The following is a 24,398-nucleotide window of genomic DNA, read 5'->3' on the forward strand; positions in this document are numbered from 1 at the left end:
TTCTGAGCAATATGTAGGCAGCTTCCTTGCAGTGAACTCAAGCTGGTGTCCAGGGTCCCTGGGAAGGGCACCCCTTCAGGAGACCTTTGCAGCCTTGGTGTAGGACCATGCATGGGAACACCCAGGGCTTTCAGTTCCCTTTTCCACCATGGGTAACCAACATCCTGCTTCTCATCTTAATTTCTAGTCTCTGCACATTTCATTTATTACCATATCCTGAAGTGGTGTTTCTCCAGGGTAATGGTGAGCCCCGGAGAGAACTGCCCTTCATCAGATGGCCTTTAGCATAGCAGTCCATGTACACTGATGTTGTCATCTACAAATAAAGTAACTTCCTGTGTTTTGAACACTCTGGGAACTGTCCCTGGGCTTAATATAATGCTGCATTCTGTAGGACCCATATAGTACCAAATCCATGACTCTTCAGCTAGTAAGTACAGATGGACTCCAGTCCTCGTGTCTGCGAATGTGGACCATTTCCGGCTCCTAGAGATTCTCTTGCTTGCCAGGGTGTTTTCACGAGAGTGAGTTCCACATCTAGGTCAGCACTGCCTCTGTGCTCTCGCGCTCTCTCTCTCTCTCTCTCTCTCTCTCTCTCTCTCTCTCTCTCTCTCTCTCTCTCCTTTTCTTTCTTCTTTACTTGTGTTTCTTTTCTTCGTTATGTTTGTGCTTTGGTAATTGTCATATTTTCAGACAAATTGGCTAGGACCCAACCACCTTCTCTTTCCAGCGTAGCTTCCAACGTAGAGTGTATAAAGTAAACGTAAAGCATGTGAGAGTTGATCAAAAGATGAACGTGGATGCCGTGATAAAATGCTCGGGCAAAGATTAGATTCTGTTTTCTATGGAACTTTCTAATTCCTTAAGGGAAATCTACTTTGCTTTTTAGGAAGGACTTTGCAGACCTTTTTGACATTGTGATTACAAATGCTTTAAAGCCTGGATTCTTCTCGCATTTCCCGAACCAGAGGCCTTTCCACACTCTTCAGTAAGTTCAGTTTCGCTGTCTCTCATTTGTATCTTTGACGAAAACCAAGTGTAAAACAATCTGTTATATAGGGAACATCATGTCTCCTCAAGAAGAGAAGGAAAATATAAGCCTGCTTTTACATTAAATTTTACTCAGCTTTGTTTATAACTCATTTTATATGGTAATCATTTGTTTACATGCCAGCCTCTCTTTTCAGTGACAGAGGGCAGGGATCGCTCCTGAAATGTTGTGATATAAGTAATACACTGCAAGTGCTTGAGGGGATGGGTTAATAAGTCAGAGTCAGCCATTTTGGGAGCAGAAGCCCCTACAGAATCCACAAAGGTCAAAACAGCACTGGCACATATGCATGTGTGTGCACGCATGCGTGCACACACACACACACACACAGACATACACACACATATATACATGCACACGGACACAGGCTTTCTCTGCAACAGGCCAGGCCTTCAGAAAAGGTTAGTGAGACTTGTCACAGTCATCAAGAGAGAGACCGGTGGACAGACAAGGCTGCTTGAAAAGAGCAGACACTTTGCAGTGGAGAAAGAATTTTCCCAGCCCTATTTTCAATTTTTGGAGGAACTTCTATGCTATACTCATTTTCTTATACTCAGTAGTATGCAAGAATGCCCTTTTCTTGATATCCTTACCATGTACTACTTTTTTAAATTCTCTCATATATTACATCCTAGTCACAGTTTTCACTCCCTTTCCCTCCCCAGTCTCTCATTCCCGCTTCCCCTTTCCCCCAGATCCACCCGCTCCTCCTCCCCTCAGAAAAGAGCAGGCCACCCAGGGACATCAACCAAATATGGCATACATATGCTACAATAAGACCAAGCATGTACCATCATATCAAGGTGACTCAGTAGGAGGAAAAGGATCCCACAAGCAGCCAAAAGAGTCCGAGACAGCCCCCGCTCCCACTGTTAGGAATCCCACAAGAACACCGAGCTACTCGGCCATAACATATATGTAGAGGATGTAGGTAGGACTGCTACAGGCACCCTGAACTCTGCCAGCCTCCCTGAGTCTCGGTCAGTTGATTCTGTGAGCCATGTTCTCATGGTGTCCCTGTTCCCTCTGGTTCCTCTGATCCTTCCTTCCCCTCCTCCACAGGACTCCCAAGCTCTGCCTAATGTTTGGCTGTGGGACTCAGCATCTGCTGCCATTAGTTGATAGATGAAGTCTCTCTAGTCTTTTCTAATAAAAAGAAAAAGAAAACTTTCTGAAAGGAGTGAGGTGGTAACTCTGAGCCTTTGACTTGCTTTCTCTTATTGATTAATGACGATGAACTTCTTCGTAGATTATTGGGCATTTGTGTATCTTTAAAGTAATGCTTGCTCAGGCCCTTTGTCTCACTCAGGTTGTTACTTTTCTGCTGAGTTCCTTATGTGTTTACCACTCTGGTGGTGGAACCTGGGAGAATCAAGCCTAAAAATGAGGTGGACTAAAGTCTCGTACCATAACCAACTTTATTCAGAGCATCAGACAATTTATACTCCTGGGGTCAAGGAGAATCACATGACTAAGTGCTCATAAGTTCAAGCTGTATGTAATCACAAGGACAGGCCACACATGGCAAAAACACGTTTTTCCCTAGAGGCCTCTAAAGGATAGTGTAAACAGTTAATTGAGTAACAGCAGCAAGTAGTCTGAAGTAAACTCACTCCTATCCGCTACACCTGAGAGGAGCACACATTCCAAGAGCAACTCTGTGTTTTGAAGAAACTGAGGTCACAAGACTTTTGTCTTGTTTCCTTGGAGTGTTCTCACGAGAACTCAGAATTCTCCTCACATGGCTCTGGAGATTCCTGGACCGTGTTCCAACACTCCCCACCCCCCTTTTTAAAACAGGATTCCAGAGCAGTTTTGACTTGAGATGATGTAGATAAATCTGTCATTTGATGCATGAGTATCCTATAAGCAAGCACATTATAAACATTAGGTCAGTGAAAACATTGTGTGTAATACTCTGCCACCAAGAACAGGGATTCAAACTATGTCCAGTTTTATTGATCACATCATTATACTGACTGGAAAAATCTAGAGAATATCTTGAAAAGAGACCCATATGTAGTTCTGATATCTTGTAGAATGTAAGTCCATGTTTGCCTTTAATAGGAACACAAATATTATGATGTCCTATGCAAATAAATGATTTCAATCCCAAGGAAAAATAAAATACATTGCCTTCTTCAGATGAATAAATGAGTCTGTTACAGTCCCAAGGTCCAGTCATAAACACAGAGTCATTAGTAAAGATAACAGGAGCTGGATCCATCTAGTCTATAAGTTGAAGCAAAGGAGGATGAGGAACTTAAGACCAATACACATGCTCAGGCAGCATTCACTGCAGATGCACAGGTCAGTGGAAGATGAGGAACATATGACCAGTACATGTGCTCAGAGGTACTCACCACAGATGCACAGGTCCAAGCAGCTAGCATTGCCAGAAAGAGATTCTCAGGTGACAAGGGCTCTGTGTGTTTACTTCTTCCTTGATGCATATAGGGCCTTAACTTGACCCCAGATGGGCAGACTTGGCTTCTGATGAGATGGTTGATTTCTTGTTTTGCCCTTTAGCTGGAGGTTTGCTATCTTTCTGGTGACTTCCACTGTCTCCTCACCTTCTGCCATTGTCCTTGATGGCCCGGGGCTGGAGGAGCCAGAGAGGAATCCCAAATGTCTCAGTGATCCATCTGCAATGACAGATGTATAACCCTCCCCAGTTTTCTTCTGGAGAAGTAGAAATAGGGCAGGTTAATGCATCAGCTTGCTTATTTCCTTCTGAAAACAAACAAAAATGACAGGAAATTGTTGGAGTGTGCAGGAGTATGAGTCTGTTGCTGGAAATAATCCTACAACATAAGCAGAATCTGACATATATTTAAGGGTTTATGAATTAACCATAATAAGTGAATCAAGGGGCTGGAGAGTTGGCTCAGTGGTTAAGAGCACTGGCTGCTCTTCCAGAGGTCCTGAGTTCAATTCCTAGCAACCACATGTAATGGGATCTGATGCCCTCTTCTGTCATGCAGGCGTACATGGAGGCAAAAAACTGTATTCATAATAAATAAATCTAAAAAAAAAAGTGAATCAAAACAACCAGGTCTACCTGTTGGGCTGAAGAAAAAGAAGTATTAATAAATTGGTGACTATCTAGACCATGAATTCTTCCAGTACCCTTAGATGAACCATCAATACACTAAGTATCTGCCTGTGGAATGGGAGAAGGTTGGAGTCAAGTCAGCAGTTAGGATTTTATGGTCCTTGTGCTGTAAATAAATCCATTCCAAAGGTGTATCCTCTTGTGCTGTTGGAGACAATTTAGTGGGGAAAATAAGTAAGTTTAAAGTCAGTGAAGGGTCCACATGATTCACAAATTCAAATAACTAATTCTTTTCTTGCCTCGCGAGATAATATGCCAAGACTGTCCCATGCCGCTTCTCCTTCCAGAGTTTTAAACAGATTGGCTGGTGCATTAGAAATACCAAGCACCGTTCATGAGGCCCAGAGGAGCTGGAAAAAGAATTCCATTCCCCTGCCATGCTCCAGCTTGTCTAGGTTGTAAAGTTAGCTTTCTCCTGGGCTCTCCTAAGTCCTCATCAGAAAAGTTGAATAGAGTAAGTTGGTTATCAGCTTCCTCACCCCAGGCTTCAGGGCCACCGTGGGGCAATGGAGGATGTCTATCTAAAGGAGGCTGCAGTAAAGGACCCAGGGAGCTGTCAGCAGCATAGCTTTACTTTCAACTCTTACTGAAGAGGGAAAATCTTTTTGGCCTCTTTTGCCAATTTTAAAGTTAGATCATCTAGTTTATATTCATTCAAGGAATTAGCCATCTCTCCCTCATGATTAATGTCTTCCTTACCACCCTTAAATATTTGAATAACAGTCCAAATTAATCCCCTTATCACCCTTAAATATTGCCCAAGTGACCCAAAATTGAACAGGGATTTCTTTTCCCCTACTATATGTGCCTTTTCAATATTATTTTGGACTCTGTCCCATACTCTTACATCTAAAGTTCCTTCTTTTGGAAACTAGGGATTGTAATCATAAACAACTTGCAAGCAGTCTAATAGCTGTGATTTTAATACTTGTGCCCTCCTTTTTAAAAATGATGCACAAGCTGAACATGAGGCAAAGCCTTCCGTGGTTCCTGGCCCATCATGCTCACTCACCTGTGAGGGCCCCACTCTCTTGTCTCATCGCTGACCGCAGGTCCCTGATTTGTGACACCCCTTGTTTACCACTCTAAAGGCAGTGGGACATGGGGAAATGGAGCCTAAAAATGTGGTGGACTACATAAATAATAAATGCAATAGCCAAGCTTATCCAGAGCCTCAGACAGGTTCTATTCTGAGGGTTAAGGAGAATCACATGAGTGAAGTTCTTATGAGTTCAAGCTCCGTACAGTCACAGGAACAGGCCATACACGGCAAGACAAGTTCTTCCGTAGAAGCGTAGAAAGGAAAGTGTGAACAGTTAATTGAATAACAGCAGCCAGCGACAGTGAGTCATCTGAAGTAAACTCACTCCTACCCGTTACAACCGGGAGGAACACAAAAGCATATTCCAAGAACAAGTCCATGTTTTGAAGAAACTGAGGTCATAGAACTCTTGTCTTGTTTTCCTGGAGTCTTCTCACCAGCTCTCAGAACTCTCCTCACACAGCTCCCTTCCTAGAAGGCATGTCCACTCTTACGCATTTCGGAGATCAGCCCCTCCCTCATTTGGGCTTTGCAGATGTATTCCCCCTCCTACATGTTGTCTTTCTACTCCACTGACTGTTTCTTTCGCTGTGTAGAAGGCAGCTTTTTAGTGTGACGTCGTAACCCATTTGTCCAGTTTTACTCTATAACCCCGATTTGGAATCCGGAAAAGTCTTCTAAAACCTAAGTTTGTAATTCTAGTCTGCTCTTTCAAAGTCTAGATTGGTCTGTTGTGACTTCTGTAAGATGCCTAGAAACCTCCATTATAAATGTCTCTTCATGCTCACCGTATAGATGTTTAGAAATGCCTCAGTGTCCGAGTGTGTCTGAGGTTCTTTGGTGCCTTGGTCTTCTGGACTTCTGACAGAAAACATTTAAATGGAAGATACAAAGAATCCTAAGGTCTGGGGATGTAAGGCAAAAGGATGCGGTTGGGAGTGCAAGAGAAGATCTGTGGTGGTCTGTGTTCATCAGAGCCTGGTGGTCTGTGTTCATCAGAGCGTGGCATTGCTCTTCCTGGAGAGCCTGTGGCTCATGCCCTGTCGCTGTGTTTACTTCCTGTGAGCTCTGCCCTCTCCAGCTGTGTCAGTGCCCCACCCCACCCCCCACCCACCCCGACACCCCACCCCCCACCCACCCCGTCACCCCACCCCCCTTCGGTCCCCATCTTCCTGCTAATGATCGCAGCCTTCCGTGTGGGCATCTCCTTCCCTCTGCTGGCCTTCAGCTCTGTGGCTGCTTTTGCTCACTTGTGCGTGGATGGATAGGGCCCAATTTCTTGTCCTCTGACCTACAGAGATGTAGTTTGACCTTTACGCTGTCCACGCCCCAGAGCAGGTCTGGAAAACTGGATTGCTCCCAGGAGCTCATCAGCCCCCTGCCCCTCAGCACGCTGACATTTCCTCGATCCCCAGTTCTCTCAGGAATTTTGCCAGCCACTTATCTTATGAAAATGAGGAGAACTCAGTTATTCTCTGGGTCACCCTGCTCCCCATCTGTCCTGTGGCTCGCCACTGCCCTCCTACCTCTGCCCTCATCTTCTGTCAGGTGGTCTGATGCAGCTCTGCTGTATGTTGGGGTCACTACACTCAGTCACCGAGCTCCAGCCCACATCAGCCTGTAACCCTCAAGCCACCCTCCCTGTTAACGCTGCCCCTCAGATCAGGCCTCTGCTACGCCGCCAGAAGTAAATTAAATCTTTGTTCCAGTTAAAGGCGGAGAAGTAAAATGAAGACAGTGACCTTGCTGAAATAGAAAATTCCAGGAGCCGATCTCTGTATTCAGTGCGTCTTTGATGAGTGGCATGTGCCTGACGTCAGTGGTTGTCATGGTAACTAGAGAAGAGCTGATGGTGCTGTAGCCAATGGGGGCCCAGCAACTCTTTCAGCCTGATCCCTGCTGGCCTTAAGAAAAGTGTGGGGGCGAGAGAAGCATCATGTAGGCAGAATCTGCATCCTCCTTTTCTTCACTACGCAAAGGGAGACCACAGCCCTTACCAGGGCTGAGGTTTTAGGGAGGAAGTGGGGGGATCTCCATCTCTAATATTATAAATTTCGGATGGACCCAATTCCTATCTGGCCACCGTACTGCCAACTCCCTCCCGGCCCCATTGTGGAAACTCAACATCCATCTCTGGTCCCTTGGCCTCAGCTGTTGTCAACACGTGGGCTCCCCATCTTTCTCTACATTAGTCTCCTTTCCTGACTCTCACGGGATATTTTCTCCTGCGCAACATTCGCTTTCCTTCCATCTAGAAAACAAAGACGACCAAGCATGCTGATGAATCACCTTGTGTGATTGCGAGCTGACTTAACCATGAAGCTGCCGGAGCCAGAGCCCCTTGTCCCCAGGCTTTCACATGCTGCGCAATCCTTATGTAATCTCTCACCCTGCCGCTCTCCTCCTAACCCTCCTACCTCCCTTCTGCGGCTTTTCATTCACACTGACGTCAGTTTGCCGTTAAGCAGGTCAGTATCTTTCCAGTTACTCGCTTATTGGCAGGCACAGTGTGTATTTAATCACATCCACACAGTCATGTAGGTTCCCACTCCATGTAAGCATCCTTTGGCAAATACGTTCTCCTTCTCTTCCCTAATGTGTACTGGCTACAGTATCTCTGCTGAAAACATGGCCTTTTACTGCTCATCAGGGTCTTTGTCCTGGCTGTTCTCCCTGTCGCTGCTTCTGAGGCAGTAGTGTACATACAAAATCACCCATGGCTCTTGTTAAGATGGCGACTGCTTCCGTGGGCCCGGTGAAGCCTTGGGTTCTGCATTGCTAAGCTCAGAAGATGACTCTCTTAGGGACAGGAAATACAGGGGAAGCTTCGCCCTCTCCTCTGTCTGGTGACTCCCTAGCCTTGCCCTGTGGCACTCACAGGTAGTAGGCGCTTTCTGGTCCTTCTCTAGAGCTCCAGGCGGTTCCCTCCTGGCCATCAAGAGGAAGTTGCCTGCTGAGGTTTCTCTCCCACTGAGATGTGCCTTCTATGGGTAGCAGCTGTGTTTAGAAAGCTGTCCTTAGCACTGTGCCCATAACATTGAAACATTACTGAATAAAAGTGGCTGAATCTGTCACTGTACCAGGTACGATTCCTGAGGCACAGCCGGATTACAGGTGTGTGCTTACCACATTGGGCCTGTGTGGGCTCTGGGGACCCAAACAAGGTCCTTCAAGAAGCACTTTTTCCAGTAAGCCATCTATCTCCCCAGGCTGTCTTCCTGGTTCTGATCTATTCTGTTTGCTCCTACTTACTAGCAAGCTGTTTGTTTTCTTTAGCAGTACAATTTTCCTGGTATAGCCCCTGTTTCATGAACTTCTCCTGAGGACACACAATTAGAACTACTTAGCCTAGTCAGGATGCCAGCAGAAACAAAGAAATAATTGTGCCAGTGACTTAGTTTAGCTAATTAGGAGCCTGTGCTCCTCTAAGTAAACCACTAAAAGAAAAAAATTTCTTTTTCTTCCAGCAGTTAAATGACTGACTACCTATCCTCAGGAAGGGATAGGACTTCATGGCCCCCCCCAGAAAAAGGGACAGTTAATGGACCCAGCCTTCTGCAGGTCTCCTGCCTCTTCCTGATGCCCACAGTTGCTAAGGATTCAAAAGGCAGGAGCCATGTCACCCTAGAAAAGAAGTCATTAGTAGGATAATTATTGTATCCTAACCCCCAATACAAATTAGCGTTTTAATAGATACTTTGCTTGAACTTTTTCATTCTACTCATGGCAAGAAAGATACATAAACTGTATGAAGATGTGCAGTGCTGGGCGGGAGTTGGGGGAGGCCCTAGCTCACACTGTGGAAAAGTTAAATGAAGCTAAGTGGGACCATTCATCAAGGCTCGCATATAGGAAGGAATCCTTGAAACAGCGAGACTTCCAACTAGGTTTAACATCATAATCCATGGCTAGTAATGTTAGAGACAGAGAAAGGATGATCTTGGTGTTACACAAAGGAACACATGAGCAAGGCAAAGTGTCCATATAAAAATGGTAAGTTGTGGCTCAGAGCAGGCTAGCAAGCACATGTGTAGCTCTTGAGATGGCTCCCATCCTTTATCCTTGACGGATTGGTGACTCTATCTCATCCCATTGGCTGGAAGTTCATTTCATCATCTGCCACAATTGGCTAATAGTGCAGAGGAAAAGGGGAGGTTCAGGAAATATGAGTCCTTGCCAGGCTAACTACACATCCATCATGACCTCTACCTTTCACATACAATGAGCACAATCTTCACGGTATTCCGCAGACTTGCTATTAAAAAATATTTTATATATGTTAACTATGACTTTGTCCTGCTTTTTTAAAAATAGATATTCCAATCCCCCACTTTTACAAGGAAAGAGCTGCAAATAGATTGTACACACCCTGTAGAATAAATGAGAATCTGAACTGGAAGCAGAAATCAGTTACTTTCTCATCTCACTTCTTTTAGTGACTGGGTTTCTACATCCATTTGAATCAGAAATTTTTGGGGGGCCAGAAATCAAACCCAGAACCTCATACATGCTAAGCAAGTTCTCTACCACTGAGCTATGTACATGGTACTCAAAATTTCAGAAACCATAATTCTATAGACTTATTTGTACGTCATAAGCAGCAGAAAGATTTCCACTGTCTTTGAGAAGTGAATATCTACATATCACATCTAAGTCTACTTACTTACTGGGTTAAAAAGCCCTTTACCATCAGCTGCCAGTTGTACATGCAGCTTTAATCATCTATATTTGTACTTTCGTAAGTGTTCAAAGTAGTTTAGATTGGATAGACATTTACTTCATGTTATAGTGATATATATTTCACCTGTTGTTTTGAGGTTGATAGATTACTTCCCATTTAGCTGCACTGACCATCATTTAGTCTACAAATACACATATAAGGTCATTTGTATTATAAGCTGAACACACATTTAGGGAGCCTGCTTATGACTTTTACAAGTAGAAATTAAATTTTAGCTTGAGGTACTTATCAGTACCAGAGATGTGGCTTTAATACCTGACTTACATAGCTTTTCCCATTCTATGTAAACTCCTGTTCCAACATTGATTTTATAGAAAAGCTGACAAAACTTAAGCTTTAGGACCCCCTCAATTGTCCTTCTCAGATCCCAGTAGAGACCATGACAATGTGGTATTCATTCTCTAAAAGAGGATTCTTTGTATATGGCTGTGTCTCATTGAGAACATTCTCAGAGGCACAGCAAAGAAGCCAAAGGTAACAATAAAGAACAACTGCTGTGAAATGGAAGGTCGTTGCATTCCTGGGAGAGGGAGGCTTCTTCCTCCAGTGTAAATTTCTAAAGCTGTAATAATGGCTACCAGAGTCTTGGATAACATACCACCTTTTTCATTAAAGTTTATTAAACAGGCAGATTATCATCAGCTCCCAGCCTGTGTCCAAGGCATGTAATAGCAGGGTGTTAGATACAATCCAGGGTGTTAGATGCCCTTAACGTCTTTCACTAGCCCTGCTTTATCAGGGGTAGGGAGAGCTGTGGATTAGGCAAAGATCAATAGCATGGTGGGAGAGAGAAGACAGTTTGGACCAGTTGGCACTCAGGCTTTGCCATCAGGTGGTCCTCCACTACTCCCTCTTCCTGCCCTAAGCTAGAAGTAGGGTGAAGTAATTGAATCCTCTCAGAGGCAATTTTGTTTTGTTTATTGAGACAGGATTTCTCTGTGTAACAGTGCTGGCTGACCTGGAACTCACTCTGTAGACCAGGCTGGCCTCGAACTTACAGAGATCTGCCTGCTCTGCCTCCCAAATACTGAGATTAAAAGCATGTGCTACCACTGCCTGGCTGCAATATTTTTAATTAAAAAATGTATACAATGTATTCTGATCACATTTTCCTCTTTCTCAACCCCTCCCGAACCCTCCCTATTTCCTCGCTAATTTAACTCCTTGCCCTTTCTCTCTCTCAATACAAACAGAAAAAAAAAACAAACAAGAAACATAAAGACCACACACACCAAAATATACAAGCAAAAGATCAATAAGACCAAAAAACAACCCACAAAGCAATATGAGAAAAAAAAATTACCAACATACCATTGGGTTTGTTTTGTGTTGGCCAACTACTCCTGGGCATGGGGCTTACCCTGATGTGGTTAATATACCCAGCAAGATTCCGTTAAAGACTACTACGTTTTCCTTCCTTCCTTCCAGTTGCAGATAGCTTCTTTGTTAGGGGAGGGACCCATGTCCACCTCCCCCTCTCAGTGCTGAGATAGGACGCAAATTTTAAACCTGGATTTAACAAGTCACTGATAAAAGTCTATTCCCTCTGCTCTACTTCCCAAAAGACAGGATTGAATTGGGTTTCCATAATGATGTTCACTAAGTGAACCATTTTATTAAAGCAGAAGCAGGGTAACAAGCAGGTAAGGGTGCTTCCTGCCCAGACGGAGTACCCACAAACCTGAGTTTAAGCTATAGAACCCATTTAGTTGAAGGGCAGAACCAACTCCTGAGATTTGCACCTCCAGATGTGCACCATGGCATGCATGTATGCCCATGCCTGTATGAATAAATGTGAACACACACACACACACACACACACACACACACAGTGCTTCCTGAATGCACGAGTCCTTCCCACATGGTTTCCTTCTGTCCGTGGTCTGTGGCCCTGGGTGAAGCCCAACTAAAAAGTGGTTGTCAACCATATCTGCAGAGAACGATGAGGAGCAGGAGGAGCTGCCTTCTCTGGATAAACCTGGCTGGTACTCCCAAGGGAACGCCGCCCACCTTTATGAGCTTCTGAAGAAAATGACGGACAAGCCTGAACCCAAGGTAATTTCTGATGGAGGCAGAGTCCTGGATGCCCATGTGCAGATGCAGACGGTTGTAAACAAAAGCATGGCTGTAAATGGTTACGGTTAAGTATCTAGGTGGGTCATATGCCTCTGAGCATCTGCTGCGTCTCTTCTTTTTCCTCTTCTGACTAGATACTCTTTTGGTAGGTACTTGGTCTTTATCTGTGACAGAGAAACAAGGATTCCAAAGAGGCCACAGCTCAAGGAAGTACATGATTCAGACATGGGATGCCTGAGAAATGGCATTCTGATAACACCTAATCAAAGAATATTTTATGCATAAAACAAGCAGTGTCTGAAATGGCAGTGACTTACCAGCTTTCCCCTGAATTGCTTGCATTTGACCCCCTGTTCACACTGTCAAGGTTGGACATTGGTGTGTGTTTACAGCACAGTTCTTTCCTCTCCATGATGTATACCATAAGCCCAGTGAGCAGGAAAAATCACTGGGTAGCTGAGTCCTGGTCCAGGCTTTCTTAGCCTCCTGAGAACTGGTCAGGGGTTCCGTGGACACAGGACCTAAATGAGGAGCCTCTGGTTCTTACCTTAACCTCACACTGTCTTCTGTGAATTGAGGGGTGTAGTCTGGAGCAGTAGGGCTTTGCCTCAGAATACCTGGGGTGGGGGGGCTTCTAAACTTTACATGCTGGAGCTATTCATTCATGAGTTCTGTTTCAGCAGATCCAGGGTGAGTTCTCAGGGTGGATAAACTCTTGAACAGTGGTTATGGTATGTGTTCTTAATAATAGGTAATCCCTGTAAGTTGTCAGTTTTAGTTCTAGAGGCAGATTTAATTATAGATGTGTGAAAATACACAGGCTCGCTTCTTCATTAGAAAAATCAAATGAAATTGTTCTTCATCTTCTGCCTTCCTTCCATCTTAAACAAACCTCCAGTTCAATTAGGACAAATAATTGGTCGGTCATCCGTGAAATTATTTATGAAGTTTAAGTCACTTACGCCACTTTGGTTCTCGGACTCTGATGCCTGTTGAGGGCAGTTTTTCTATTTTCTGTGCAGTGGCCACCGTTCTCACATCCACGCCTCATTCAGAGCTTTCTGTCTGCATCATAGGTCGTTTACTTTGGTGACAGCATGCACTCAGATATTTTCCCAGCCCATCACTACAGTAACTGGGAGACAGTCCTCATTCTTGAGGAGCTTCAGGGGCAAGAGATGGAGAAGGCTGAGGACGCAGAGCCTCTGGAGAAGAGAGGAAAATATGAGGTAAGGGTCCTGTCTGTCCTTTTCTTAGGTGTTTGAAAGCTGAAGTCCCCTTATGCTATCTTACGCTAGAATGAGCTGGGAATGGTGTCATCTGCCTATAGTCCCACCACATGATAAGTGGAACAAGAGGGTCTGTATCTCAGGGCTAGCCTTGGCTACATAGTGAGTTTTACCCCAGCCTTGGCTTCATGAGACCCTGTCTCAAAAACCAAATTATTCTGGTCTGACTGAATACCTTCATGTTTCTATAGTTTACGTTTGAATCGCTGTAATTTAATGGCTTCCACCTAAGCAGATAGCTGTAGCCAACGTACTTGTATCATCTGCTTTTAAGGACCTAGTATGTGCCATCATCATTCCATCGTGGATGCAGAGAACTGCATGACACACCCCCACCTTAAACCGGGGAGCTCTTGGCTGTGGGAGACAATGAGTCATTTTTTTTCAGTGGTGTAGGTGCTGCTATGGTGCCCATGTTCCAGTAAAAAAGCTCACACCCTTGCTCCTGCAAGCAGCCCTAATTATACTCAGTGACTCATTTTTTAAAAAGATGCCAAAGTCGGAGGGGACTTGTTGGGAAGAGGGAGTTCAGGGGAAGGGGGAGAGGGGTAAGGGTGTGAATATAATCCAAATTCATAATATACATGTGTGAAATCAAGGGAAAAATAACAAAAGAAAAAAATGTAATCTGTCATGTATCTCCCTGCCTAGGTTTAAAAGTAAAGGAAGCAACTGTATGTTGTTTTGTTTTGTTTTGTTTTGTTTTGTTTTGTTTTGTTTTGTTTTGTTTCCACATATATCTTGACATAAACCTGAGCCTCCCGCCTGATGATGTCCTGTTGTGCGATGCAGAGCTCAGGCCTGTTGCTCTGAACAGCACAGTATAAACACCACCTCATCAGGTTTAGTCACTTTCCTGCCTCCCTGTGGAGGAACAGAACTCAAACATCTTCTATCCCAGCAGAAGGGGACATTCCCTAGAAAACTAACAGAACACTGCCACTGTGGAGAGTCTGTTGAGGTTGTTAAAAAAAAAATGTAGCTTTCCCAACCAAGTGTCAAGCATGTAATATAGAAAAGAGTCTCTTTCTGCTCAGAAGTTCAGAAACTTCTACAGAGGATCTGATTCACATTCCTAATGACTTTATTCAATGAGCTTTTCCAACCAAGTGTCAGGCATGTAATATAGAAAAGAGTCTCTCTTTCTGTTCAGAAAGTTCAAAAACTGCCTACAGAAGGATCTGATTTACATTCCTAATGACTGTATTCAATGAGCTTTCACAAATAAAGTTAGTTAACAGGGAATTAGCCGAATCTTCTCAAAGCTGATGCCGTGAACTGGAATACTTTCCTGCGGTGACGCATTCTGTGCTGATCAGTTTCCTTTTGCTGTTTGAACTCCATTTCTACAGTGTTTTGTAATACTTTCCAATCTAAGCAAAGTCCATCTGGAATCTGACGATCACTTCTTACCTCCCAGGATTTGTGACAGGAAACATGAGGACCGGGACATCTGTAATGGAACTTGGCAAGCTTCTGCACAAACTCCTTTTTCTAGACTCTTGGTACATCAGGTCATTATGCACGCTTCTGTCAGAGCTTGGTGACAGATGAGGAAAGAGTACATGTTAGTGATTCACAAGGCTACTAGAGTGACTAAGGAATATTATCCTTTACCTCATAAATCATAAACAAGCAGCCAGTCAACAGTCTGTTCTTGAGAGTAGGAATCACTGAGAGTCTTGGCCATGTAGCCAGCCTTGTGTTGAAGGACCAGGACTCTCTCCTGTGGCTTCCTTTGTTACTGTCCTAGGTTGTTTCTTCACTTTAACTAAAAACAAATGAAAAAGAAATTGCATACTTTTTAGAATATTGTGTCTTAAGTTTGAGTTAAAAAATAATTTACTTTTAATGCTGAGCATTTTTAACAAATAAGAAAAATAAGGTAATAAATATCCTTAAGTTAGGGAAAGCCTATCTACTGAATCCACAGTAGGAATGTGCTGTAGCTGAAGAAAATGAAGGAAGAGGGAAAATGCTTACCTGTGTAAATATATTAATTACGTGGAGACCGAGGCAGGGCCCAGCAGGGTCTCCTTCCACGTTCTGAGCTGGACAATGATACCTCTTCTTGATTACACCATGTAACAGAACTGGCCATGAGAAAAGAGGAAAAAATGTGGAATGAGCTTAAAAGGTGGTTTAGCAAATTGTCGTATTTTACAGTTATATGACCATTAGCATAGAAAGAATCATCAAGGTACCAAAATTAATAGGAAAGTTCAGTCAGAATGCTGGCACCAAATTGGCATTCAAAAGCTAACAGCTGTTCTCTACAGTAGTCATAGCAACAAACTGTAGAGAGAGACAAATTATCTACACAGACAACAAAGTGAAAACTCTAGGAAGTAACCCACCAAACACATAAGAGCACCATCAGTAAAACTTAAGCTTCTATTAAAGTTTTTAAATACAAACCTACATAATTGAAGAGATATACTTAAGAGAGTGTGTTAGAGTCTATTTATAAGATTGATGCAGTGCTGTGTAAAGTCCTGGGAGGATTTGGACAGGTTTTCTGCAGTTTAGAAGACTCAGCCCTCATGAGACTAAAGATATGAAATGGGTAAGGAAGCAGGAACTTTTAGCCATATTACAAAGCTTTAATTTTTTTTTATTCTAGTACTCATGACTTGGTACCAAGTGAGCATAACCTAACCCAGAATTCTAAAAGCTCCATACTCTGAACACTTTTGCATTTTGAGTCTGACCTCACTATGTAGCCCAGGCTTGCCTCAAGCTTGAAGCCCTCTTGCTTCGGTCTCTTGAGTTCCAGGAGTATATGGATCAACTACTACACCTGGCTGGTTTCTGAAATTTTTTTAATACCAATATGATGTTGCTCAAAAATTCCAGTATTTAGAACCTTTGAATTCTGAATTTTCAGATAATGGATGCTTAAGTAAAATATATTCAGATATTCTCAAAACTGACAAATTCTAAAATCTGGGTAATCCTCCTAGCCTCAAGATGTCAGGAGGAGACATTCACCCCATATATAACAAATGTTGTATAGAGAATAGCATCCAGACAAAGTCCCTTATCAGACCACACAGGAGCCAACAGAACATTCCAGTCAGGAGTGAAAGGAGGAGAAAAGTACTCTGATCCCCTTCCTCATCCTTCACATAAAATTAACCCCTGAAGGGATTACAGACCTGAAAATAAAACCACACCTGTAATGTTTATTGAAAAAAACTTTGAAAATATTTTTGTAACCGTGGTGGTCTGAATGAGAATGACCCTCATAGGTTCATATATTTGAATACTTGGTCCACAGCTGCTGGAACTGTTTGGGAAGGATTAAGAGGTGTGGCCCTGTTAGAGGAAGTGTGTCACTGCAGGGGGGCTTTGAGGTTTCAAGAGCCAAAGCCGTTCCCTGTTAGTTCTCTGTGTCCTCCTCGCTACCATGCTCCCCACCATGATGATCCTGGACTCGAACTTAACTATCAGCCCCCAATACACTCTTCTATAAATTGTCATGGTCATGGTGTCTCTTCACATCAATAGAAAAGTGGCTAAGACAGTAACCTCACTGGAAGGAGAAGAAGCAGAAATACGGAGCTGGGGAGATAGCTCAGTCAGTGAAGTGCTTGCCTCAAAGTCGTAAGGACCTGAGTTCAGTTCTCAGAAGCTATGTTCTTAAAAAGCCAGGCTTGGTGGCACGTGTTTGTAATGCCTGTGGGAGATAGGGGGTGGAGTCGGGAAGGACCACAGGGCTTGCTGGCCAGCCACTCCAGCCAAATCAGGGAGCACCAGGTTCAGTGAGAGAACCTGTCTCAAAAAATAAGGTTTAGAAAGAGCCAGTCCAGTAAGACGCTCAACATCGACCTCTACCCTGCACACACACACACACATGCACACAGAACTAAATAAATACCTACCCTTTGGAAAATCCATCCATAGAGAGTCTACCTGGGAAAGAGTCTGTGGTTAGCCCTAGAAGTGGACATATTTATCTCTCAGTCTCCTCAGAGAAAGCTAGAAAATACTCTTTTAGGAAAAAATAAATACAAAACAAAACTAGTAACCCAGGCATGGTGGTACATACCTTTAATCCCAGCACTTGGGAGTCAGAAGCAAATGATGAATGAATGAATGAATGAATGAATGAATGAAGACTGATGGTTTTTTTAATTAATTTATTTTTTTTAAAAGGTGTGGGTTTTTTTTCATTTTACATACCAATCCCAGTTCCCCCTCCTCCCCTTCTCCTGCCCCACCCCCACTCCCCCATCTACTCCTCAAGGGTAATAAGGCCTCCCTTGGGGGGGGTGGTCAACAAAGTCTGGCATACTAAGTTGAGGCAGGACCGAGCCCCTCCCCCCGTGTCAAGGCTGAGCAAGGTATCTCACCCTAGGGAGTGTGTTCCAAAAAGGCCATTTCATACACCCAGGATAAGTCCTGGTCCCACTGCCAGGAACTCTGCAAACAGATCTAAAGCTAGTCATTTTAAACCTTTATTGATGGACTGGCTTCATGTTTCAGATATACTGAAAGCAATAAGTAAGTTTTCATGTCCTCACCCTCTCCTACCAAAGAAAAAAAAACCTGAGAAAATTCCTATGAAATTGATTTTTTAATTAGCCTTCAATGTAGTAATACTAGTAATGATGGTAAGTAAATTAGAATTACTTTAACTGTAGAGAAAATATCTTACTATAGACTTTAGGATAGTTTTCAGATTGTGACAACTGACCATTAAAGAGCCAATTCTGGATCATGTCAAAGGGCACTCATAATAAGGAAATGGTATTTTCTTTGCAAAAATGTAATAAGTTCCCAAGCTGGGCTCACAGGTTCTATAGCATTTTCCTACTTCCTTTTATCTAGTGAGTGAATAAAACACTTGCAAGAGCAGTTCACTGCAGATGCCATTTGAATCACAGTTGTTCCATTCTCTTTCAGGAACCAAAGGTAAAGCCTCTAAATTCCTTGTCAAATAAATGGGGCTCATATTTTACTGACTCAGTCTCGAGACGAGGGGATGCAGAAGACTCCTTGGTTTCTACGTGGTCCGCTAGGCGAATCAGCACCTACAGCACGATTGCGATTCCAAGCATTGAAGCGATCGCAGGTAATGGAGGAATACCTGGGAGGCCGCCTGTCCAAGACAGTAACTCTCACAGTGTTGTCTTAAAAGAAGGAGTCTTCTCAAGACATTGTTACTTTGTTCCTTTACTTTTGAGATTAGAATTTAATTACATCATTTCTCACTTCCATTTCCTCTCTTCAAATCCTCTCATATACCTCTCCTTGTTCTCTTTCAAATTCATGGCTTTTTTTCATTAATTGGTGATGTGTGTGTGTGTGTGTGTGTGTGTGTGTGTGTGTGTGTGTGTGGTGTGTGTGTGTGTGTTCCTAAATAGATCCTGCTCTGTCTGTATAATGAGTTTTTTGTTGTTGTTGTTGTTGTTGTTTGTTTGTTTTGTTTTGTTTTAGGGGAAAGAGCTTCTAGATATGGCAGCCTGGGTTAGGGGACACACACACACACACACACACACACACACACACACACACACACACACACCTTTCTGGAGCCAACAACAAAGGCTAGACACTGTTTGGAGAAATGGGATACAGGTTGGGAGAACTACCAGGACAAGATGCTTAGGAAGCCCAGTCAGATGAACCTGACTTTGGGACTGCTTTCCCCCAAAGAGTCCACTGATGTTGAGTGAACCTTTCAGTAACTCATGTAACTTCTCAAATAGGAACTAGAAGAGATAACGGGCCTGGTGAGCTCCTTCGGTCTCTGTTGTAAGGATGAATTAAGGTGAGGTCCACATTTTCACAGGGGCTGACTAGCAAAAAATCACAGTCCATGAATGGTTAATGCCTCCACATACTTGGTGGAAATGAGTACCCATTCACATTATTCTGGGTCTCAAATACTTCCTTAAAACAAGTCATATAATGTATAGCCCAGAGTGAGTAATTGCCAGGAATATGAGGCTCAAAACCACAAAAATAATAACAAAAGCAGCCAACTGCAGAAAACAAAGGAATGAGATATTTTGTAAAATGTAACTCAGAGAATGGAAATTTTTAATCAAATCTTTCCAAATCAAAATTCATTTGTAGTGCATAGACTTCACAGCTGATTAGACACAGTACAAAGTGAAATAGTTCAAAGGAGATGTGCAGTGGCCGGCAGCTGAGCTGTGTGTCAGAGACAGCAGGTCAGACAAAGCTGAAAGGAGCCAGGTGTCGTGGCTGGGAAAGGGGGAGAGAGGTGTATCTTATCTGTTCTGATGTTGGAGACACTTCCTCACAACGTAACACAGTAATCATGTTCTTAGGAATGAGTTATGTCTCCTACAGAACCCTGGCTTGATTCTGTCAGTGACAGACTCCACTGCGTTGCTTACCTCAGCATAAGAAAGGCAGCTCGAAGAAGAAGTGTGATGGTCATGGCTGTGCACATCCGAAAGATAAAATCGAAAGGACTCAAATCCTACTGATTTCTGTTGACGTCCTGAGAGCTGTTCTGTTTCTGTGTTATTTTACAGTGTAGGAATGTATTCATTTTGGTTCACTCGATTTAATTGTTCCAGAGTTGGGATAACATGGCTGATATGGTGTACTCGTGACAGAATTGAAGAGAAAGCTGCACGATAAGCCAGCATCAGGAGAAGGGAGCCTTTTCTATTCTGTTCTGAGTAGTCAGCCGCCATCAGCGACCTCCTACAACAGAGCTGTGACTGCTTTCTTCTCGCTTACTCCATGGGCTCCAGAATCCTGAGTTTGACAGTGTTTTTGACCTTACTTTGCCTATTCTATATCCAGATGCGTGTGTGTGTGTGTGTGTGTGTGTGTGTGTCTGTCTGTCTGTCTGTCTGTGTCTGTATGCGTATGTGTATGTGTGTTTCTTCAGGCAACATCCACCTTTCCCTTTCACAGGGCTAGAACTCACCAAGTAACCACATAGGTAGGCTAGCTAGCTGGTCAGCAAGCTAGACAGTTGTCTATACCCGCCTGCTCAACAGTGGAATTTATAACCATGCACCACTGCCCCCAGTTCTTAAATGTGGGTTCTGGGGATCCAACTCAGAGCCACCTCCCAAGCCTCAGGTTTATTTTTTTAATTTCTATTATTCATAGTGAGGTGTGTATAACAATATGTACACACGTGTGAATGAGTCCCATAGAGGCCAGAAGAGGACTTTAGACACCATGGAGCTGGAGACATAGGTGTTGGTGAGCTGCTGGGATCAGAACTCTGATCCTCTTGATGAACCAGCAAGCACTGTTAACCCCTGAGTCATCTCTCCAGCTCCCTGTTGTCTTTTCTTTTTCTACTTTTTTTTAGGATTTATTTTTATTACTTTAAATTATGTGTGTCTGTGTCTGTCTGTGTCTCTGTTGGTATACACACTGGAATGCAGGTGTCCACATAGGCATCAGATCCCCTTGGAGCTGCAGTTACAGTCAGTGTGAGCCAGCTGATGTGGGTTCTGGAAAGGGGAGCCTGGGATAGACAGCTCTCTAGCTTGCTGACCAGCAAGCCTTGGGTCCTCTGTGAGAGCAATACATGTTCTTATCCACTGAGCTACCGCTCCAACCAACCCCACTTTTTAAGGTGTTTGGGGGGCAGGGCATGGAGGCCAGAAGAGGCATCAATCCCTGAAACTGGCGTCACAGGTGTTCGTGAATGTGGGTGCTGGGAACCAAATTCCAGTCCTTAGGAAGAGCAGCAAGTGCTTTTAACTGTGGAGCCATTTTACCAGCCTCTATATTTATATTTTTTTAGATTTAGTTATTTATTTATTATGTATACAGTGTTCTGCCTGCATGTATGCCTGTTTGCCAGAAGAGGGTACCAGATCTCATAGATGGTTGTAAGCCACCATGTGGGTACGGGAATTGAACTCAGGACCTCTGGAAGAGCAGCCAGTGCTCTTAACCTCTGAGCCATCTCTCCAGCCCAAGCTCCATATTTCTTGATAATAACAAATCTTTGTTGTTCCCTGAAACAGCATTGCTGTTGCATGTTAATGTCATTCATATTTAAATACCCAGAATCCAGGGTATCTGATGCTTTCTAATGCTAAATGTTTCCCTTTTTACAATAACCGTGACTTTCTCTGGCATCAAGAAAGCAATATTCCCCCTTCCTATCCAACAGTAGTTTTTTTCTGGTAGAGATTAACTGCTTGAGTCTTAATGCCTCTCAGTGACATCTAATAAAAAGTGTAATTTGGGCAGAGTTCTGGGGATTGTGTATAGTATATATAAATGCAGTTTGGCATACATCATGTTACAAATTTTATATATTTACTCTATACTCTTATCCCTGGTGCCAACCTATCTGTAGCACAAGTATCAAAATTACTGATAAAATAGAAACACTGATTTTTTTTTTTCTTTTGGTTTTTTGGATTTTTTTTTTTGAAACTATAATATAATTACATCATTTTCCCTTTCCTCCTTCCAAGTCTTCCCATATATTCCTTCTTCCTCTTTCACATTCATGCCCTCTTTTCTCATTAATGCTGTTACATGAATACACACACACACACACACACACACACACACAACACACACACACACACACACACATTCTTAAATACATAAATACATACTACTCGGTATGTATAATGCTACTTGTATGTACCTGTTTTCAAGGTTAACCATTTGGCACTAGGTAGGTAATCAATGATGTGCTCTTCCCTGGTCAAGACTGTGACTCCCACTCCCATCATTCCTCAGTTATCTGTAGTTCTTTGTGTGGAAGCTTCATGGTTATTTCCCCACCCACTTGAATCTGACTATTATTGTTGTCCTTGTTCTGATCATGAAACACTGCATTTTAATCTAATTATATTTATGAAAGGCGTTTGGTAAATAACAAAACAATCATTTTTTTTTCCTTCCCTCCCTCACAGAGTTACCCCTGGACTACAAATTTACAAGATTCTCTACAAACAATTCAAAAACAGCTGGTTACTATCCATTGGTCCATTATGACTTGGGTTCTCAAGATACAGACAGCAAAATATTTACTCAAAAATGAACCAACCATATGTGCAGCGGACACACTGTTAAAAAAAAGTTAATTTTCAAAAAATGCAAACGATTTATAGGAACAATTTTTCAGTGAAAATTGACCAAATGGGTACTTGTTAATCTGTCTTTTTGAAATATATATCATTTTATATAAATAATTTTAATGTTTAACAGTTCTTGTTATAGTAAAATTTTTAGTACCCTAAACTGAAAAAGAATATGTTTAATATTTTCTATACTAGTAGTTTTGAGGATTCTCCCAAGATGATAACAAACACCTATGCAAGAGTATATTTATACGTCTGCCTAGTCCAGCATTTTCCAAAGCCTGGTCCACAGACTGATAGCAGAGCAACATAGAACTTGAAAATGCAAATTTGAATGCCTTGTTCCAAACCTCCTGAATCACTTTGGGAGTAGGGCCCAGCAATGGCTTTTAAACAAGCCTTCCAATGAATGTGATTCTCAATTGTGATTTGAGACCTAGTGAATAAACTCTGTGCTCCAAAAATAAATTTGTATAGTTAAATACAGGTGAATATTCATATCTTTGATATGTCCATTTCAAAAAGTATAACCAGAATTGATAGCCAACACCAGAGTCTAATGAAACTCAGTTCTTTTTCCAAGCTACCAAGCTTTTTGCTATTTCTTCTTTTCCCAAAATACATAAAGAAACATGATTTCTTGAGATAATATAGCCTTACTCCTTAGTATTAATTTCCCCCCTTAGGAAGAAGTTAGATTTACACCTGTTAAACTGAGTTCCAAGTTTGTCCTTGGGGAGAGAGGAGGAAATGGCTGAAGGCAGCACTGTTCAGAGCTGCATCAGTCCAGTGCAGCTCAGGTAGGTGTGTCCTGGGCGGTTCCCTGAGCTGTGTGAGTAGCATTTGCATCAGATCATGTGCACACAGGATGTTTGCTTCGGTTGATGGAAGTTCCTGGGTCCTCTTTTGCCTGTTAACCTCACTGTCCATAACAGACAAGACTAGAAAACATTATCGTTATTTTTTGTGGAATTTAGCTTATTAACATATACACTGAAAAACTATTTTCTTAAAATGTGTAAATGTTCAGATAAATCCCACGTGTACTATGAAGGTGTTTCTCAGGGTAATTAAAAGGATAACATTTTTCCTTATCTGTATCTTTGATGCTGATCAATAAGTTTACATAAACAGTGATGTATTTGATCTCCAAAATGTCGTTGGAGTGTTTGTTATACTGAGCACGCACAATCCAGCTTAGGGCCAAATAAAAGATGCTATCTATTGTATGCTTTAGTAGAGGTTTCACTTTGCTTTAAAATAAAACTATTTTTCCCTATGGGTGTTTCTTGTGTTAGTGAAAAGAAAGCTTTTTTTTTTTAACGTGTGTGTGTGTGTGTGTGTGTGTGTGTGTGTGTGTGTGTAGAGAGAGAGCGCGCTTTCTCTCTACCATGTGTGTCCCAGGGATTAAACCCAGGTCATCACACTTGGAGCAAAGTGCCGTTACCCACTGAGCCATCTTGTGACCCAAGACTGTGTGTTTCAATGCTCATAAGAATTGAGAAGCCCAAATTTTAAAAATAAATTGTAATTGTACTTTTTTTTTGACCACTGAAGAGTAGGGGGAAAGTAACGTCAAGTGAAAAGTGCTTTCCCGGTTCCCACCTGAAGACCTTGACCGAGGCGCCACCTCCTGTGACCTCACCTTTTCCGTCTAGAAGAGTCGGAGACTAGAGCACTTCCTCCGGTCACACCTGCTGCCTTGTCACTGCTGACCCTCGTGAATGCTTCTTCACTAAGCGACCCTTCAATTTATTTCATGGTTCATAAAAAGTACCAGTGTTTCTCGCTGGAAAAGGAAGGTGAACATGGGGCTAACAGGATGGTTTTGTGGATAACAATGCTCGTTGCCTGAATCCAATGACCTGAAACCCTGAAACCCATGTAAAGGTGGAAAGAACGAGCTGGCCCCACTGACTTGTGACCTCTACACACATGCCGTGCCATACTCGTGTCCAAATACACACGATGATAAAAAAAATTAAGCTTTAAAATAGCAAAAACAAGAAAAAAATTAGTATTAAAAAT

General features: G+C 42.7%; 1 protein-coding gene and 1 long non-coding RNA gene across 3 annotated transcripts in view; one reads left to right on the plus strand and one right to left on the minus strand.

Annotated features, from left to right (window-relative positions):
• The window catches only part of Nt5dc1 (5'-nucleotidase domain containing 1), a 108,893-nt gene extending 85,244 nt beyond the window's left edge, over window positions 1–23,649 (plus strand). For both annotated transcript variants that reach the window (XM_028874818.2, XM_037200415.1), the window contains 5 exons: window positions 890–986; window positions 11,885–12,004; window positions 13,102–13,254; window positions 18,223–18,391; window positions 22,203–23,649. In XM_028874818.2, the coding sequence (XP_028730651.1) occupies window positions 890–986; window positions 11,885–12,004; window positions 13,102–13,254; window positions 18,223–18,391; window positions 22,203–22,330 (667 nt within the window). In that variant the 3' untranslated portion in view covers window positions 22,331–23,649. The remainder of the gene's footprint in view (window positions 1–889; window positions 987–11,884; window positions 12,005–13,101; window positions 13,255–18,222; window positions 18,392–22,202) is intronic.
• LOC119086867 lies at window positions 2,456–6,154 on the minus strand. Its single transcript, XR_005090248.1, has 2 exons — window positions 5,179–6,154; window positions 2,456–3,784 (listed from the first exon to the last, which is right to left on the minus strand). It is a non-coding gene; the product is annotated as an uncharacterized LOC119086867 (long non-coding RNA).
• Window positions 23,650–24,398: the final 749 nt, after the last annotated feature.

Source organism: Peromyscus leucopus, chromosome 8a, assembly GCF_004664715.2.
Source record: "Peromyscus leucopus breed LL Stock chromosome 8a, UCI_PerLeu_2.1, whole genome shotgun sequence".
NCBI classification, from domain to species: Eukaryota; Metazoa; Chordata; class Mammalia; order Rodentia; family Cricetidae; genus Peromyscus; species Peromyscus leucopus.